Source organism: Pimephales promelas, chromosome 17 (assembly GCF_988280905.1).
Source record: "Pimephales promelas chromosome 17, fPimPro1.hap1.1, whole genome shotgun sequence".
Classification (NCBI taxonomy): Eukaryota; Metazoa; Chordata; class Actinopteri; order Cypriniformes; family Leuciscidae; genus Pimephales; species Pimephales promelas.
The window spans coordinates 5,004,456-5,022,930 of record NC_142785.1 but is presented as its reverse complement, the minus strand read 5'-3'; the positions used below and the strand labels follow the sequence as shown (position 1 = coordinate 5,022,930).

The 18,475-nt window shown below is 34.6% G+C and overlaps 1 protein-coding gene across 1 annotated transcript; it reads right to left on the bottom strand.

The window, feature by feature from the left end:
• Window positions 1–557: 557 nt before the first annotated feature.
• Window positions 558–4,799, bottom strand: pyyb (peptide YYb). The gene is made up of 4 exons (XM_039658457.2): window positions 3,970–4,799; window positions 3,595–3,782; window positions 1,074–1,151; window positions 558–851 (listed from the first exon to the last, which is right to left on the bottom strand). The coding sequence occupies exons 2-4, from the start codon at window positions 3,780–3,782 to the stop codon at window positions 830–832; spliced, it is 288 nt and encodes a 95-aa protein (XP_039514391.1). The 5' UTR covers window positions 3,970–4,799; the 3' UTR covers window positions 558–829.
• Between the last annotated feature and the right edge of the window lie 13,676 nt (window positions 4,800–18,475).

Below are 18,475 nucleotides of genomic sequence, written 5' to 3'. Positions count from 1 at the left end.
GTTTTAAGAACAATTCACCTAATACCGCAGCCTCTCTGTCTATTAAATTATTTATAGTTTCTATTAATTAAAACTATCGACTAATACACTAAAGGCTACCATCAGTTTGCTGGTTGTTTCTCCAAAATATCCTGAAAATATACTGAATCAGGCACTTTAAAATAAAAAAAGTGGTATTACCATGCTACATGTCCAAAAATATGGTAATAATATGGACTATTCATGGTATTTCATTCTCACTTTTAAGGCAAATATAAATAATTAAATTGATTAATTTCAATATTTTTATTTCAGGTTTTTTTTTACATAGCCTACCATATGTCCCGTACGTTTGTGTTCAATGTGAATATTTGTGGTATTTGTTATTTACCTTAAATAATAAAAAAACAAAACTTCTAAACATGAAACAATGATACTGGCAAATGTTCAAAACAGAAATATTGTTGAGCTCCTCCATCTAGTGGTGTGCAGATGTCCTATTTCAGACACTGTATTTGTTTAAGAAAAGGTCAATGAATAAATTCGTGTAAATGCATGAATAAAGTTAGGAATCAAACTTTTAACATTCAGTTATTTTTTATTATTGTCAATTTTGTCAGTGAATAATAAATTATTTACAATTGTCTTTCACAAAGCGTAAATTAAATCATAGAAAGAGAAAAGAAAAAGAGGCTGATAGACATGTACAGATCATGAGGTGTTTTTGGAGCCTCGTTTTGATGAGAGTTTGGCTCATGCTGGTTTCTGCTTTGTTATTTATTATCATAGAGATCATGGATGGATGAAGAAAACCACGGCACCAGCCACAGAGGACGAGAGAGAAGGCGCATCACCATAACAAGTCTTCCATGCTGCACAAAAACAAAATCCTTCATTTTCACATCTCCACAACTGGTTTGTCTGAATATCTCTGTGACTGTGATTAAATATAACATGCAGTAATAACCAAGACAGCGACATAGTGTCTGCCCAGATCCAGCCCACATTTGGCACGCTTAGAAAATACATGTGGGCCGGATCTGGGCCGACACTTATGTCGCTGAAGCATATATGACAAAGCCCTCACTGCTCACCGGGGCCGGACGTCCCGTTCGTCTTCACCAAACAGCAGTTCGACCACAGCGTCCTCAGGGGTGGAGCGCTTCCCGTATCTGAAGAATGAAAAGCAAGATGTAAGAGAATGAATTAGGATTTGAGCTCTCATTCAAGTCTGAAGCACAAGTTACACTGTGATAAACTGTATGATGAATAAGTTGAAAAAATAACCCTGTGAAAACCGGTAAACTACTGGCAACTGTGGTTGCCAGAATCATACCGTAACTATACAGTGTGTTACCGTTTTTGTGTTAGAGCATATATAGCTGTTAAATGAAAGTTTAATACTGTAGCTGACAATTTAGCTGTTAATTAAAAAAAAAAGTAACACACCGTATTTTTACAGTATGATGCTGGCAACCACAGCTGCCAGTAGTTTACAGTTTTTTTTTCCAGGATTATTTTTCCAGATAAGTTAAGCAATTTTCAAATTTTAAAGTTACATTAGATTCGACTAAGTCAGTTTAATGCAATTTAAGTTGAAATGATTTAAACATCCAAGTTGATTGTACTTAAAAAAAATTATGGCAGCAACTTTTGTCTACAGTGTATGTGCAATTGTGTTCAAATTCCAAGAACCTAATAATTGTGAGCAACAACAGAGATGAACAAACAAGCACCAAAAAGGATTACAATCCAACTTCCTGATTTAACTGAAGATAAATGATCAATTCAGAGAAATAAGGAAATCAACAAGAAACAGAACCAAAATAACACATGAACGTCATGTTAACGTAATTGTGGCCTTTTAAGGTTATTCGCGTTGCAGAAAATATCAGGGTAGACCTCTAGCATGCATCATCAGAGACGTTACCAGACATGTTAATCCCACTTAATAACAATCTATCTTAGCGCAAAGCACAATAATGAGGGGTTTCGTTCAGGTTGAATGATATCTGGCAACTCAGCCCACCCCTCGCACATATGTGAGTGTTCAGATAAAAACATAGCAACGCACAATTTAGTAAAACCATGAACACACACACACACACACAAAAGAGGTTTTGTTTAAACTGTAAAATAGATTTGGTTTATGAACCCTCTTGCATTGCTAAGTGGGTCTGGATTCAAATCAATTCAATTCATTTGTTTAGTTCTTTCCTTGGAGATATAAATATCATTTCATCACTGTAATAAAATATTTTCATGATTTATAAATCACAACTTTTGTCAAATCAACTTAAATAATTTACAGTATAGTTCAGCTAACATATTTATGAGTTTCTGATCAATTAAATCAATTTCCTTTATTGTATTAACTCAATTTTCCATTTTTCCATTTTTTTTTCAGTGATCAAGTTAAACTTTATGAAATGGGAACAACTACCCTTTTTTTAAGTAAAGAAACTGTGTTTTTTTTAATGGTTTTACTTTTTAGCTTAGAAAATCTGGTAAATTATATAAAAAAAATTATTTTCTTTTTCTTTTTTTACTGTGGCAGAAATATGAAAACAATATTTAGGGCTTTATATCAAAGTACTATATTCTCAATATTTAATACCATAACTGTACCTGTATATACTGTTTGTAAAATTGTATAAAGGCTTGAGTAACCCATTGACTGGAAAATGCTGTGGTGTGAAAAAATACACAGTAAATGACATCATTATGATGAGAGCAAGGATTCCATTAATGTAGGCATCATCTCCATTATCATCTGAAAATCTTTGTTGGGCCATTAGCTGTTTTTTCCACAGAGTCATATTTCAAGAATCCTCTGATCTTACTCAGCTTGGGTTGCATCCGTACATCATGAACAACGAACGGAAAAATCAAATCTGTATAAATTGTTTGTAAAATAATTCTTAAACATTGTTGCATTCAGTCCAGTGTTTCCATTTAGATGCATTTCAAACAATTTAAACAGAACTTTCACGAATTACAGCTGTCTCTAAGACAATAGACGTTGCAATTGTAACACTTAAATTTCCAATAATAAGAAATGAACAAACATTAATGTTAATTTATAAAAATAGGCCCATTGTTCGATGTTAAACGATGTTCATTCATTCACTAATGTTAATTTCAAATGTACATTTTAGTATATGCAGACTTTAGAATAAAATCAGTTAATGATGACTAATGTAATAATCATGTTAAATTAAACACTGTTACCAAATGTTTCAAATATATGAAATAAAATGTTTCATTTAGTTGTAAAATTCTGCAAATATCATGTTCTGACCATTATTAAGGAAAGTTATTGTTAACTGTTACTAATAACTAATCAGTGCTAATATTAGCACCTAATCCTGATTCATCTGTTTAAATCTGCACATTTAACATAGTTAATATTAATTAACAATCAGCAAAACATGAATTGCAGTGGGCTATTTATTAATATTTCTTAACAAAACGTTCATGTTAGTTTCGCTCCATTAAGTAATATTAACAGACAATGTTTAATTTGAATAATTTATTAGTAAATGTAGAAAACTGAGATTATGTATTTATCAGTATAACGATAAGCAGGTGATGCACAGGTAACGGTAGCCGTACCTCTGTCGTGTGATGAGGTTGATGTAGTGTCTTAGAGCCGTGTGGTACTTGGCCATCTCCTCTGGACCCACATCTCCCGCTGGAGGTTCAGGTTTGGGCGGGTAAGCTTCGGCCAGGCTGCTGAGACACGCGATGACACACAGCACAAGAGCCAGCGGCACAGTCCAGGATCTCAGCGCTCTTGCCATCTGATGGACAGAGAGAAAACCTTTGGGAGTCCAGAGCAATTCCACAGAACATTTAAACATTTCTAGTCGATTTTCAACTCTTTGTCAAGATGTGTTTTGTCACAGAGCTATCCATGGCCCTGATTCTGTTGCCGCTATCTCAAAGTTATCATCGACTGAAGAGTCAAAGAAGCAAAATGATACTTACTCTGCAATAGATGTCCAGGCCTAGAAGGGTTGTGTAGAGCTGATGTTGATTGTTGGCGTTGATCTGCTCCTCTCTCACCAGACCATGATGCCTTTATAGCTCAAGAGACCCCAGAGGGAGGTCCAAACCCCACCCAGCACTTACACACAACCAGTGTTAATAATGAACTAATGAGTCATTGGCTCAGGCCATCCAACCCTGTGATCTCAATATCTATGAGAACATTAACAGCTGGATAATACTAGAGATAACTTACATTTTGGTTCTGATATTATAACTTCTCAGCCGTATATTTAATACAGCTTGTTTCCGCCACAGAATGAAAAAGGTAATTGAGACTTTTCATCTCACAATTCTGACTTTCTCGCAGTTGCGACTTGTGAGAAATAAACTTGCAATTGCGAGTTATAATGTCTGAAATGCGAGATAAATTGCAAGAAAAAAAAGTCGCTTTTACTTTTTATTCCATGGGGGAGCAAGCTTCCATAATTTCATGCTGTTACAAGAGCAATTAAGTATATATTGTGAATATTAAAATGTGTTAAGCACAATGTTCACAATACAGCACGGCCTCAGGTGCCTTATTGTCATTATTGTTGCTGCATAACAAAAATATAAAAGGCATAGATTTTTATTAAAAAGCTATTTTATTAAGAAAAATCATTTGGCATTCTCTCACCGGAATACATATTCCCTCCCTGACATGTAAACCAAGGATAATAGTTGCGTCGATGGGTTCTGCGCAGTTATGCATTTCGAAAGCCAAAGGAATACTTAACTTCAGAAGGAAAATTCTATCATCATTTACTCACCCTCAAGTTGTTTCAAACCTGTATGATTTTTTTCTTCTTCTGCTGGACACAAAAGAAGATATTTTGAAGAATGTCGGTAACCAAACAGTTGATGGACCCCATTGACTTCAATAGCATTTTTTCCCAACTATGGAAGTCAATGGGGTCCATCAACTGTTTGGTTACCGACATTCTTCAAAATATCTTCTTTTGTGTTCAGCAGAAGAAAGAAATTCATACAGGTTTGAAATAAGTAGAGGGTGAGTAAATGATGACAGAATTGTCATTTTGAATTAAACTATTCCTTGAATAGATTGGATCAACCGTGTTTGTGTTTGTCCATACACACAACTAGTGCCCATCAGTTGAATTTTACAATAATGTAGGCCTAATTTGCAAGGGAAACAAAAACAGTTTGAATTTAGTTGTTTAAGGGTATTCGTAGAAATTCATTTAACTTCTTATTAATCATTGGTGAGGGTTTATTGTTATTATACTGTCATTTTATCAATCTGACTGGGACTTACACCCCTGATGTGGTAAAATCACCATACAGCTTATGGACCTTTTTTCATTCTACATGACATTTTTGCGAATGAAAATGGGGCTTTGATGACCAGTGGCGGTTCTACTTTGAATTACACCCAGGGCGAGACACCCTTCGAGCGCCATTGCCAATAAATGAATCGAAATGATAAAAAATAGAAAAACTTCACGGCACAGAGGATTTTTTTTAACTGCTCGTGCCGCCCCGCATGTGACATGAAGAAATGCCGCCCCGGGCGACTGCCCGGTTCGCCCGTGCCTAGAACCGCTACTGTTGATGACCTTACTGTCTTAATTTCCTAAAATAATATCTAATTTGAATAAAGACCTGTAATTTTTTGTCATTAGGACATTTTTCTGATGTGTTGTCATTGTTGTGTCAGAGGAATGATTAACACACAGGAAGCCTACACTGTAAAAAAATATTGTTGGTTTAACTTAAAAAAGTAAGTAACTGGGTTGCCTTAAAATGTTAAGTTGATTGAACTGGAAAAAGTGAGTTAATACAATGAAGTAGATTAATTTAACCACCAGAAACTCAAAATAATAAGTTATCTGAACTAAATAAATTATTTAAGTTGATTTGACAAAAGAAAAAATGTTGTGATTACTACACTGTAAAAGATATTGTTGGTTTAACTTAAAAAAGTAAGTAACCTGGGTTGCCATAAAATTTTAAGTTGATTGAACTGGAAAAAGTGAGTTAATACAATGAAGAGATTAATTTAACCTTCAGAAACTCAAAATAATCAGTTATCTCAACTAAATAAACTATTATAAAGTTGATTTGACAAAAGAAAATATGTTGTGATAACTAATCTTGAAAATATTTTTTACAGTATATATAAGAGCCATATATATAAGAGCCATTCCACCGAAAGGGTGACATTTCTGTCCCCAGGACATTTTATGTATAAAATTGCATGAAAAATAACTCTAAAATACATTTTATTATTAAGCAAAATGTCATGCACATTAAGCAAAAACATATAATTAAAAACATGAATAAAAACGACACAGAACACTAAAAAATAGCATTTTCTTCATGTCCCAACTCTCTATCTCTAAACTTTACAATGAAATATTATGATTAAAATCCTTCAGAAATCAGATTTTTCTTGCATTGTTGTGTGACTTTATATCCAAACTGCTTTAAAATGAAAGAAGAAAAAACATTTGATCTAATATTTTAGATAAAATACACATTTTAGTCATGTCCCAGGGTTTTCACTCAGTCCTGTTAGACTATTACATCCTCTCTCTGAAAAACGTAGAATATTCCACAAGACACATTTTCAACAGGAAGTTGCATCATATGGATCTCCTGAAGGAAATGGGGTGACTAAGTCACTCTTCTCATTTTCATTTCTGTTTATTTGATGAAATTGTAACTATGAATGAGAAGGTCGATCTCAACATACAGTTCTGTTACCTAAACTTTTTCTTAGATTTAATTTTTTTATTTTAAATAAAGTGTCCTCAGCTCAGTGTCCTCACGCTATTAGCATCAATGCTATGTGGCCATATGCCATAAATTTGATAACTTTTTGCTTAAAAACTCAATCCTGTTCAGTCCTGTTACTTTTTTCTTTTTCTAAAAAAAGTAAAATTAAACCACTATTTTATCAGTTTCTTTTATAGTTTCTGCAGTTTCCACTATAGTTTATCAGTTGTTTGGCCCATAATTTATACAATTATTTAATTAATTCATTCTAATATATATATATATATATATATATATATATATATATATATATATGATTAGCTTGAGGCTTTGGTCTTTAAAATGAAAAAGTGCCTTTTGAGCTTTAATAGTGATTTTATTGGCACAAATATCAATTTGAACATATAACCAATAAATTTCTTTAAAAGAAACACTTTCTTGTGGGGAAAACAAAGGAATTAATTGACGTGCTTCTAAACTTGCTTTTTAAATGACACATGATTTTCGGTAACAGGATTGAGAAAACATGCGTCCATATTCTGCTTAAACCTCGTAAAAAATAAATAAAATTGGCTGAGATTGACCAATATACATTTTGAATAGTTAAATATGTGTAGTATTAGATTCAATGTTGAAAAGATCAAAAATAAAGTTTATTTTTGAAGAGTTAACAAGAAAATGTCACCCATTCAGTGGAATGGCCCATATATAATAATATTCATGAGTCGCGTTTGATAAAGTGTCCTAAAATAATACTTTAATAAATGAAAAATACTTTTGAAAATCCACTAGTAGGCGCAGTTGAGCAAACAGCGCGCGCGTGCTGACACTCTAGCAGACACGTAGGCCTTCATGAGACGTGGAACTCGTGTTCCTTCGTTAATCTAGTCTAGGCCTAATAATCCAACTCATAAGTAAAAAACAAAAAAAAAACCTTTGCACACTTTTTAGCATCATGACTCACCCAGACAATTATAACGTGTGGTACAAAAGAAGTGAAAAAAAAAAAAAACTGGGAAAAAAACTGAAATGGTCGCCTTCCTGTTCTGCTGTGTGTGTGAGCGTCTCGCACACTGACACACACAACTGTGACGATGGCGCTTTTGATGCAAAGAATTCCTCTCAAATCTCTAAATGACTGACATTCATTTAGAATAAAGACTCTGGGAGAAAATGAGAGCAGGACATGTTAATTATACGTCATTGATTTGTAAAGAAGGCAGGGGTGGTTAATCAATAGTCATCTTGATCTCGATCCCTTAACTAGCCAGTGGAATTAATCTTCAAGTGATTTAATGACAAGAGCACTCAAATTACAAATATTGACTAACAACTGGATTATGTTTAAGCATAAGAGTCGGGAATTAAAATTGGGAAATGTAATAATATGCTAATAATATGGATGAACAGACAAATCCAACAAACTCTCTTTAAAGGGATACTCCACTTTTATTTTTTTATTTTTTTTTTTTTGGAAATAGGCTCATTTTACCACTCCCCCAGAGTTAAACAGTTGGGTTTTACCGTTTTCAGATCAGTAACCAGACCGTTTCTGGTCTCATTGACTTCCATAGTATATTTTTTTCCTACTATGGAAGTCAATGAGACCAGAAACGGTCTGGTTACTGATATTCTTCTAAATATCAGAAAATCGGCTGAATGGATTCGAAAACGGTAAAACTCAACTGTTTAACTCTGGGGGAGTGGTAAAATGAGCCTATTTCCAAAAAAGTGGAGTATCCCTTTAAAAAGATACAATTTTGTGTTTGAGTAGCTAAATATAGTTAATTCATATGAATTGTGTGAGATCATTCATACGGTTTTTATATGATCTGCTTTTACGCCCTACTGATGGTTAAGGTCAGGGATGGACCGCTTACATTTTTTCGTACAAAGTCATACAATGAGTTCAATGAGATTGATTTGAAGTTTACACGTTTCTGTAATTTTTTCCTAGATTACATACTACAGTGCTGCAGTAATTACATATTTATAGGCCAGGTCCCTATTGGATTTTTCCACGGCAAAAAGCTATAAAAATCACAAGGGGAGTAGGTGATATATTTTAATTAAAATGTAGAAATATCTTGAGCTTGTGTTCACCACAGACCTTATTTCAGACTTTTAACCAAAAAAACCTTTCAAAAAAACCAAGTGACTTCAGGACGATGGAATCAGAAGTGCTAAAATGCTAATTCATCAGGGTTGTGGCCCACGCAGCACTCTGAAGCTATTATCAGACAGTCATACAAATTAATCTGCATTTTTCTCACGAATTGCTGCTAAAAAACGCTATGTTGTGTTTACTCTTCCAGCTCAAGTCAAGTCACCTTTAGATATAGTGCTTTTTTTGTTTCAAAGCAGCTTTACAGTGAAAACAGAAAAATTACGCATTTTGGCTGTTGTTCATCTGTTCAGTGTTAATTCCATTATTCAATTAGTTCATTTCATAAAACAATTCTACAAAAAATGATGGCATCGTCCAGCTCAGTTCTCAAACTGCAGAGATTTAGTAGTAATATTATTACACCTCTGCTGAATACTTACGCTAATTAATTCTACTCAACTAGTAAATCTACTCTTATTCATCATTCATCAACTGAGTAATTCATCTTCTAACTTGTCCTTAGATTACATATCACGTTCTTCCAACAAATGTATGCATCATTTGCAGGTAAAGGCAGTGGGCACTTTCTCTCTGAGCTCCAATAAAAGCAGGAATAGATTAGAGTGTAAATCCTCATGTCATGGCGGATCATGAAGGCGTATAGAAATTGTGTAAATCTCAGTGGTGCATGTTTTCTTCAGGACATTTTCTTCAGCAAATATAAATATGATATCAGCCCGCAATGTTTTGATACAGATTGCTCGCTCCTCTGTTTATATTACGCATGCAATTTACAGGAACACTTCCCATGGCTTCTGTTGTAAAATTTTTAGGATTGCATCGGTGGTTGGAGTCGCCCAGCAAGAGCAACAATAAAAGTCAATGAGCAGAAACAACACACAGTAGATATTGATGCTCACACTTCAGCTTATCAGTATGAACAAACACTGAGAAAGCCACGGCAGATAATACAAGCACAAACTGATTGGCTGAGTGTTTACGCTAAGATAACTCTACAAACAATATCCTCTGATTGGTGATTGTTGTGCGGATGAAAAGAAACGGTTTGATCTGAGAGTGCTCTGCATGTTCAATGAAGATACTTTCATATGAAAATGAATGGTGTTATTTCTGATCAATACTCACCTTTTTACTGTAGAGCTTGTTGTAGTTGTATTGATTTTATGTTTTAGCGGGATTATGTGTAATAATTCCACTAGGCATGAAATGAAATTTTATGAAGAATCATAAAACTATGTATTGGGAAAGGAAATGATGAATAATCATGACATAATACACAGGTTAGAGCAGGCAGTGAAGTACCACACATGGCAGTTAAAAAAAGACAACAGTTTATTATTGTGCACGAATACCCTATTCCATCATATAGATATACATCTTATCCTTTTGCTGTGACTGAATCCTGCTTATTTACAATAGAAAATGCACCATTGCAATGTCAATTTGCAATGAAGAGTTTAATTGTAAAGTTTACACCAAATGTATAATGGGTGCTTTTTGAGGGTAATTAGGTGACATAGCATCAGCTCTGTCCTGAAAGTTGAACATTTTCTTGTTCAATGTGTATTTGTTTCTTGAATTTGTATAATTCAAAACTTAGGTTAAAAAAAAAACGTTACTGCAATTAGTTAGTACCGCAAACAACTTCAAATTTGTCGAGATAACTTAAAAATCCAACTTAACTGAAGTTAAATAAACTTAATATTTAGGTCAAACAAAAACACATACTTTTTAAATTGAAAAACACATTATTTCTTATTCTAATGTTCAATTTTAAGTTGTGATAGTTGCAACCCGATCTCACGGCAATTGGTACGAATTTTAACAATTCGTACAACCTCACTCGTACGAATTACGATTTTTGCTAAATCGTACATAATTTACGAGTTGCCCAAGTCGTATGAATTCGTACCTATGACATACCCCTGACCCCGCCCCTAAACCTACCCATCACGTGGGTTTAGGCAAATCGTACAAATTTGTACAAGTGAGGTCGTGCGAATTCGTACAAATTAGACACCTTTTAATCACTCGTACAAATTCGTACGAATTAAGCCAAGTTCACACTACAGGATTTTAAGCCCGATTTGCAAATCGTTAAGCTCGCAGACAGGTCAGGGTGTCAGCGCGTGCAAATCGCGGGTGATTAGCGGACGATGAACGCTTGCCAATCTGTTAGTATGAAAGAGTCAACAACGCAGCGAAGACGCTCGCAGACGCCTCGCAGACGCGTCACCGAGCCCAGAAAAATATCGAGCATGCTAGATATCCAGAGCTATCGCAAGACTCAACCTCAGTGATGTCATGAGCTCCAGCCAATCAGAGTACGGCATGGGTTAAGGGGTCACCGGGTAAATCTTATTTTTTGTTGGTTTTTTTTTTTTGCATTTTTTTCTTAGAGCAAATCATCGCGCAAACAGTTTGCAGCACTAGTTTCTGTCTGACATCCATATTCGCATCTTGAGTTCTTCTCTTCTTCGCTGGGTATCGGCGCACGTGCTGTTTAGCGTAATTTCTGGTTCATTTTATCGCGTGATTTTTCGAGACAAAACGTTGTTTGTAGAGTGTTTTAGTGACTGAGTTGCTGTCAGGTCGTGTAGTGCGTTACCTCCTGTTGCGGATCATTGACGACCAATTCGTACGAATTCGTACGAGTGATTAAAAAGTGTCTAATTCGTAATAATTCACACGAGCTCACTCGTACGAATTCGTACGATTTGTCCAAACCCACGTGATGGGTAGGTTTAGGGGCAGGGTCAGGTCATTCGTACAAATTAATTGGCCAATTCGTTAAATATGTACGATTTAGCAAAAACGTACTAATTCGTACGAGTGAAGGCGTACGAATTGTTACGAATTGGCCACCATTAGTGAGATCGGGTTGGTTGTGCGGTGTGAACAACTCAACAACTTGAACACTCCTGATTTCACTGAGAGCAGGTCATGTAGCGTGAACCGCACAGTTCAGCCCGACGTTTTAAAATCATGTAGTGTGAATAAGGCAAGTCGTATATGTTGGATAATCACAGCAATCATTTTTTAGTGTACGGTCCAGTAAAAAAATCAATTCAGAAAAGTCCGATATTTACACGGTATTTGGCCGTAGTTTTAAAGCAGTTAAAAAATATTGATGGTAAAAAAATGCTCAGCTGTATTTAAATCTGTGTGAAATTAATATGTATTAAGCCAGCTATGTTTGTGTGAGAAGCCCAACAAGCCTAACTAGACACAAAGTCAGAGGCCAGAAAAGTTCAATGCCATCATTCAGACAGAAAGGAGCCCAACTCTAAAAAGCCATTTATGAAAAGCTGCAATCGTTCATTGTTTTAACTTTGCTACCGTGCGTCTTCCACTTACGCACACGAACTCCTGAAACTTCCTGTATTTATGGCTGTCCTCCTGTCTCAGGGATACTGTAAGAGAGTCAGAGGAAAAGATGGAATTATTATCAGACTTATCGCACGTTATGGCCGCACTAATGTGAGCAGAGTGCTTTGGTAGCAGCCTAGCATGTTTACACGAGCTGAGAGACGACGCGAGAGAGTTTGATGACCTGAGAGAGACAGAACGCTGATAGCATGATGTCAGTCCGAAGAAACTTAGAGAAAGTGTTTAACATGCTTTAAATAAAGTGAAACTTATCAACATATGTGTGTGTTTGTGTGTGTGTGTGTGTGTGAGGTAAGGTCATAGTGAATATCGCTAGTTTATATGATGAAACTTTGTAAACCTATTATAATTATAGTCGTGCATTGAGTTAGTAATAGATCCCTTTCTAATTTCAGGAGATTTATTGAAATAAAAGTTACTGCCAAACTCTTTTTTTTTTTGTTGACCACCTCAGATCCAAACTTCCAGGCAAACCATCCATCACACCATTGAGGGACCACAATAGGATACGTCCACACAAATATTGTGTTTTTCGAGGGGCTGATTCTAAATCTGCAAATAGTTATTTAGAGTTATTACACTAAAAATCTACTTATTTCAAAGAGTGCCTTAATCACACATTATAATTCAATAAATGATTTGTGATGACAGTCAAACTTTTGAACTTGACAAGGACAATAAACATCATGAAATAAAGAAAAACTAATCTTTGTTTTAACCATGTGGTCAAAAACATGATATTACTACTGTAAATGTGATGTCATAATGATAAAATATTATATCATAATAGGTTGATCAATTTTGAATTTTAGAGGGGAGAAACTATATAGACAATAAAATCATTGTAATATAGATAAACGTTTTACATTAATACAATTAAATTATTTACACTATATAATGTAATGGGGACATGCAAATTAGCAGATTTTTATTTGACAAATAAAATTGTTTTATTTGAAATTTACTTTGCATTACACCCCCAAATATAGACAAGTAAGAGTAACAATATACAATATCAATATATCACAATATATAGCGATACACAAATGCAACAATATTCACCCAAAAATACAAATTACCGTGAGGGGGAAAAAAAATCAAGTTTTTAGAGTTTTAGTGTCAGTACTAAATTATATAGTGTTGAATAATAATGCAATAGAGGATCATGCCAAATGTTACCAGTAAAAAGTGGTTATTTAGATTAAAAATAACATATTACAGGTTAGAATAAGATTATTCTGTATTTTCAGCTTCAAAATCATGAATATTCTTATTCTGGTGTCACCGTTGTCCTGTGTTTCCATCACCGTGTCCAAGCCTATTTACACCCACAATGTAATATCAAATGTAGCATTTTAATCAACTAACACACAGTCTCATCCCAAGAAGTCATATAACTGACGTCTTGGGATGTCTTTTGACCATACGTCAACATCCGCCTTTTTAGGATACTCATAAACGTCGGCTACATGACAACTGACGCTTTACCTTTAACGTCAGTTAGGTGTCAGGGGGTAGGTTTAGCGGTAGGTTTATGTCTGGGGTAGGTTTAGGATCCGATAACGTCATCTAACCGACGTTTAAGGGTACTCTAAAAAGGCGGATGTTGACGTATGGTCAAAAGACGTCCCAAGACGTCAGTTATATGACGTCTTGGGATTTTTTGTTAACATTTTCACGTGTCAATAATATCGTACCGTGAGTGCAGTATCGTGAAATGTATCGAGTCTTGGCATGAGGGTCTCCTTACACTCCATTAGACAAGTATATCATTGTGACTAAGTTCATTTTGTAAATTAGAGTAGTAGTAATTCATAGGAACAATGTCATTGTTAGCTCAAATGTTAACCACATGATGGGAACTGTAGGAAAGGGTCTCTCAGTTAAATAGTGAAGACATGTACTCTTCACACTTCTATATGCTCACTGTTGTGGGACTGTTTCATTGACCTTTCTCAAATCTCGCACAAATAAATAGCATCTAACAACAAATAAGTGTGGTGGTGACTCAACTGAAACTAAATGACTCGTAATGCAGACAACCCGGCTGATTTCCCTAGAGTCAACCTCAGGTTACCATACTGTAACTCTTTCTTCTGCAGTTGGCATCTTCTTATTAAAACAGATAAATATCAGTTGAAGTGCCGTTAAAGATTTGCAGCTTAAATGTGTTGTGCCTGGGTCAATAGGTTGTTGCCGTTCAATTTTGACAATCTCATCTCAAAAAGTAGACTGGAGAAATTGTAATTTGAGCCTAACAAATACTTGCATGACTCTTTAAAGATAGAATAAACATCAACACATTTTCACCCCAAGCAGTTCAATTTTCTTTTCTTTTGCGTCAGTTACATGACGCGATCCTACGGCGTCATCTTAATGACGCTAAAGGAAAAGCGTCAGTTAGATGACGCGGGTAGGTTTAGGTCTGGGGTGGGGGTAGGGTTACTCACGATCCTAGGGCGTCATCTAACTGGGCGCCTATAAAGCGCCAGATATTGAAGCATGGTCAAATGCTTCCCAAGGCGTCAGTTAGGTGACGCCTTAGACCATTCAGTCGCATTACTTGTACAATGCTAACATGAAGTAATGCAACTATTGCCTGGGTTCACAGACAAAGTTTAAGCTAGTCCCAGACTAAAATGCATGTTTGAGCTGTTTAAACTGAAAGATATCTTTTCTCAAAATGCACACCAGTAATGTTTTTCTTTTTTTTTCTAAGACAAGTTTATGAAAGCTACTTAAATATCCTAATTTAACTAAGGCCTAATCCTGGCTTAATCAAAGCCTATCTGTGAAACCAGGCCTAAATATAATTAAACAGGTCCAAATGGATTCATTAAGTCATGATACACTGCCTATGAAATATTGTAATGTATTACAAATTCAGTTCAAATTTGGAAATTCGCCACACAAAAAGTTTCATTTCATTTATTTATAAAGGTTTTGTCAAACAACTTTCTGTAATTTTTTTGGGCTTATCGTGTGCTTGGTGAGATTTCAAAAGAGTGCTTTTAACAAAGTTCAATACACAACTGTCAAACATTTTAGTCTGGTGCATGCTTTAGGGTTTACCGTACAAAGCAGACAACTCCCAACTTAATATATTCATTTTAAATAAACCAAGAAAAAAGGGCCGTGTTTTAATCGACAAAAAAGCATTCAACTCTACATAAAGAAATATCTACATAAAGAAATAGTGAAAAACTCAATATTTTAAATATAATATATTTCAATGGTAATCTAATTGAAAAAAATATTTATTCAATTTAATTGTTTATATTATTTAACTATTTCATTATAATTTATGTTCAGTTATGTATCAAATATTTTCAATGACAAAACATCTAGTTTAATAAAGGATTTAGAGTTTTTGGGAGCATTTGGAAGCATAGTCTTTGAAACTATAAAACAAATCAAAGTTGTGAACAGAAAAACGAAAAATTATTGGAACACGTTTTACGAGAAAATATTATTTCAGGCTTTCTCCTTTCAAAATGCTGTTTAATTCAACGTTTGTTACCGTTGTATTTTTGTTGTTGTTTTTTTTTTGTTAATTGTTAAAGGTGAAAATTGTTTCTAAACCATTTTTTACCCTAACAAAAATGGTTTACTCCATACAATTTATTTAATCTGTTTATTTTAAACACTGACTCTTCATAAATGGAGATTCTGATGCAACAAAAAATCAGCTCACAGATGTCACTGAGTGATGGCGTCATATGTAATGCATCATAAAACAAGCATAATACCCACAAATACATACATGCTCAAGGATATACCAGAACACCACGGAATAATGATCTTAACACTTGATTATCAAACTGAATGTATCAAATATAGCCGCAATTTTAACCTAATTGAAAAAAGAAACACTATCCAAAATTTAAACTAAGAACAATAAAAATGAGAAAAATACTACCATCTCCTCCATTTTATCTCTTAATTACTATTGCACGCAAAAGGCAGAAAATGTGCTGTTCATTTGTGACTAATCCTCCAGCGTCATATACAATAGCTATAATGAAGTAGCATGCGTCGTTGTGTAATTACAGTCATTTATCTCTGCACACACCTTTGAATTCTCATTCCAGAGCACTCGCAGGTTTGCCATTCTAACCATACGGCCATACAGCGTCCATCACATGGACATCAGGCTGACGGGTAGAACAGGTCTTGAATAATTAACATGGGAGTAAATCTTCAAAAAGCAAAATAGGGTGCGTTATTTAATTTACAGAAGGTGGGTAATTCACAATGTCACAATCATGTCTTAAGATATTGGATAAAACATTAAACACAAAAAAGTTATTAATATTGAAATCATATTAGTTTTTTCTTACATCACTGTGAGCATACGAGTGCATTTTATACAATTTTTGGCATATCAGGGTTCTATAAGGCTAGCCACTGGTAGAGTGTTTGAGCTGTGTTTGATCACTAAAATATAGTGGTTTTCAATTTGCATAACAGTTACTGTAAAATATGTATTTTAGGTATGGGAATGGCAAATACCAGCTTTAAAATATTCTCAAATGCTATATTATATACAACATTATGCATTTATATTATGGAGATCAACTTTTGGTAGAACATTTGTTCAAATGTGAAAATGCAAAAATGTACCATTCACTGATAAAAACAACTTGTACGATTTACTTGATAAAATCATTATAACAATTTGCACTCAATTTTTATAAGTAAAATTTACTGCTGTGATATCAAGTACAACTTACTTATCAAGTATCCAGTATCAAGTCAAATTTACTTAACTCTAAATGTAACATTTTTGTTTGTGAAGACATTAAGGAAATGTTACTTATATTTCACTTAGCAGGTTGTATTTATTAAAAGTAATTAAGTAAATTACAAATTTATAGTAAAATAACAGTAGTTATAAATAACCGTGAAGTAAATTACAGTAAAATAACAAGTACATTTTATAAATCTGTAATATTTACTGTTGTGAAATATTTAAGTAGATTTTATAATGTCTGGCCAGTTCACATTTTGAATTACTTAATAATAGTGAGTAATAGAAATTCATTTGACCATGTAAATGTTGCTTTTAAGTGTTACCAAATAAATGTAATAATTTTCTCTGCATCAAATACTTTTATTACTAATCACAATTAAATACAATAAAGTTGAACAGTTTAAAAATCAACATTCACAATAAACCATTAAATCAGTAATCTTCACATCAAGTGATTAGTAGTTAGGGTACAGTCAGTAACCTCTGATCATTTACAGTAACTATGAAACAAATAAAATGACACAATAAACTATCCTGACTGTTAAGTTTGTGTATGGACAAATGTGTGCGAAGAGCACCCCATCCTTTAAATGAACAGGGACAGTCTGAGTAAAGCAGGGCAGTGATCGGCCTTGACCGGTGTGTAGATGTTTCAGTCTATTATGAGGTCTTACATTATCTCTTACAGTTATCTAAAATTATCTCTTACAGTTCTTTATTTAGAATCAATTATATCACTTAAAATATTACTAAGATATACACTCACCTAAAGGATTATTAGGAACACCATACTAATACTGTGTTTGACTCCCTTTCGCCTTCAGAACTGCCTTAATTCTACGTGGGATTGATTCAACAAGGTGCTGAAAGCATTCTTTAGAAATTTATAGGATAGCATCTTGCAGTTGATGGAGATTTGTGGGATGCACATCCATTCATTCCACCACATCCCAAAGATGCTCTATTGGGTTGAGATCTGGTGACTGTGGGGGCCATTTTAGTACAGTGAATGGTTCAAGCTTTGTGACATGGCGCATTATCCTTCTGGAAGTAGCCATCAGAGGATGGGGACATGGTGGCCATAAAGGGATGGACATGGTCAGAAACAATGCTCAGGTAGGCCGTGGCATTTAAACGATGCCCAATTGGCACTAAGGGGCCTAAAGTGTGCCAAGAAAACATCCCCCACACCATTACACCACCACCACCAGCCTGCACAGTGGAAACAAGGCATGATGGATCCATGTTCTCATTCTGTTTACGCCAAATTCTGACTCTACCATCTGAATGTCTCAACAGAAATCAAGACTCATTAGACCAGGAAACATTTTTCCAGTCTTCAACTGTCCAATTTTGGTGAGCTCTTGCAAATTGTAGCCCCTTTTTCCTATTTGTAGTGGAGATGAGTGGTACCCAGTGGGGTCTTCTGCTGTTGTAGGCCATCCGCCTCAAGG

What these genes read in the sequence shown, in the direction of transcription:
- pyyb (XM_039658457.2), bottom strand. Translation starts at nt 3,782, where the DNA reads ATGGCAAGAGCGCTGAGATCCTGGACTGTGCCGCTGGCTCTTGTGCTG. An exon ending in AACCTCATCACACGACAGAG is followed by an intron (nt 1,152 to 3,594) that starts GTACGGCTACCG and finishes TTCATTCTTCAG; the next exon opens with ATACGGGAAGCGCTCCACCC. An exon ending in GAACGGGACGTCCGGCCCCG is followed by an intron (nt 852 to 1,073) that starts GTGAGCAGTGAG and finishes GTTTTTGTGCAG; the next exon opens with CATGGAAGACTTGTTATGGT.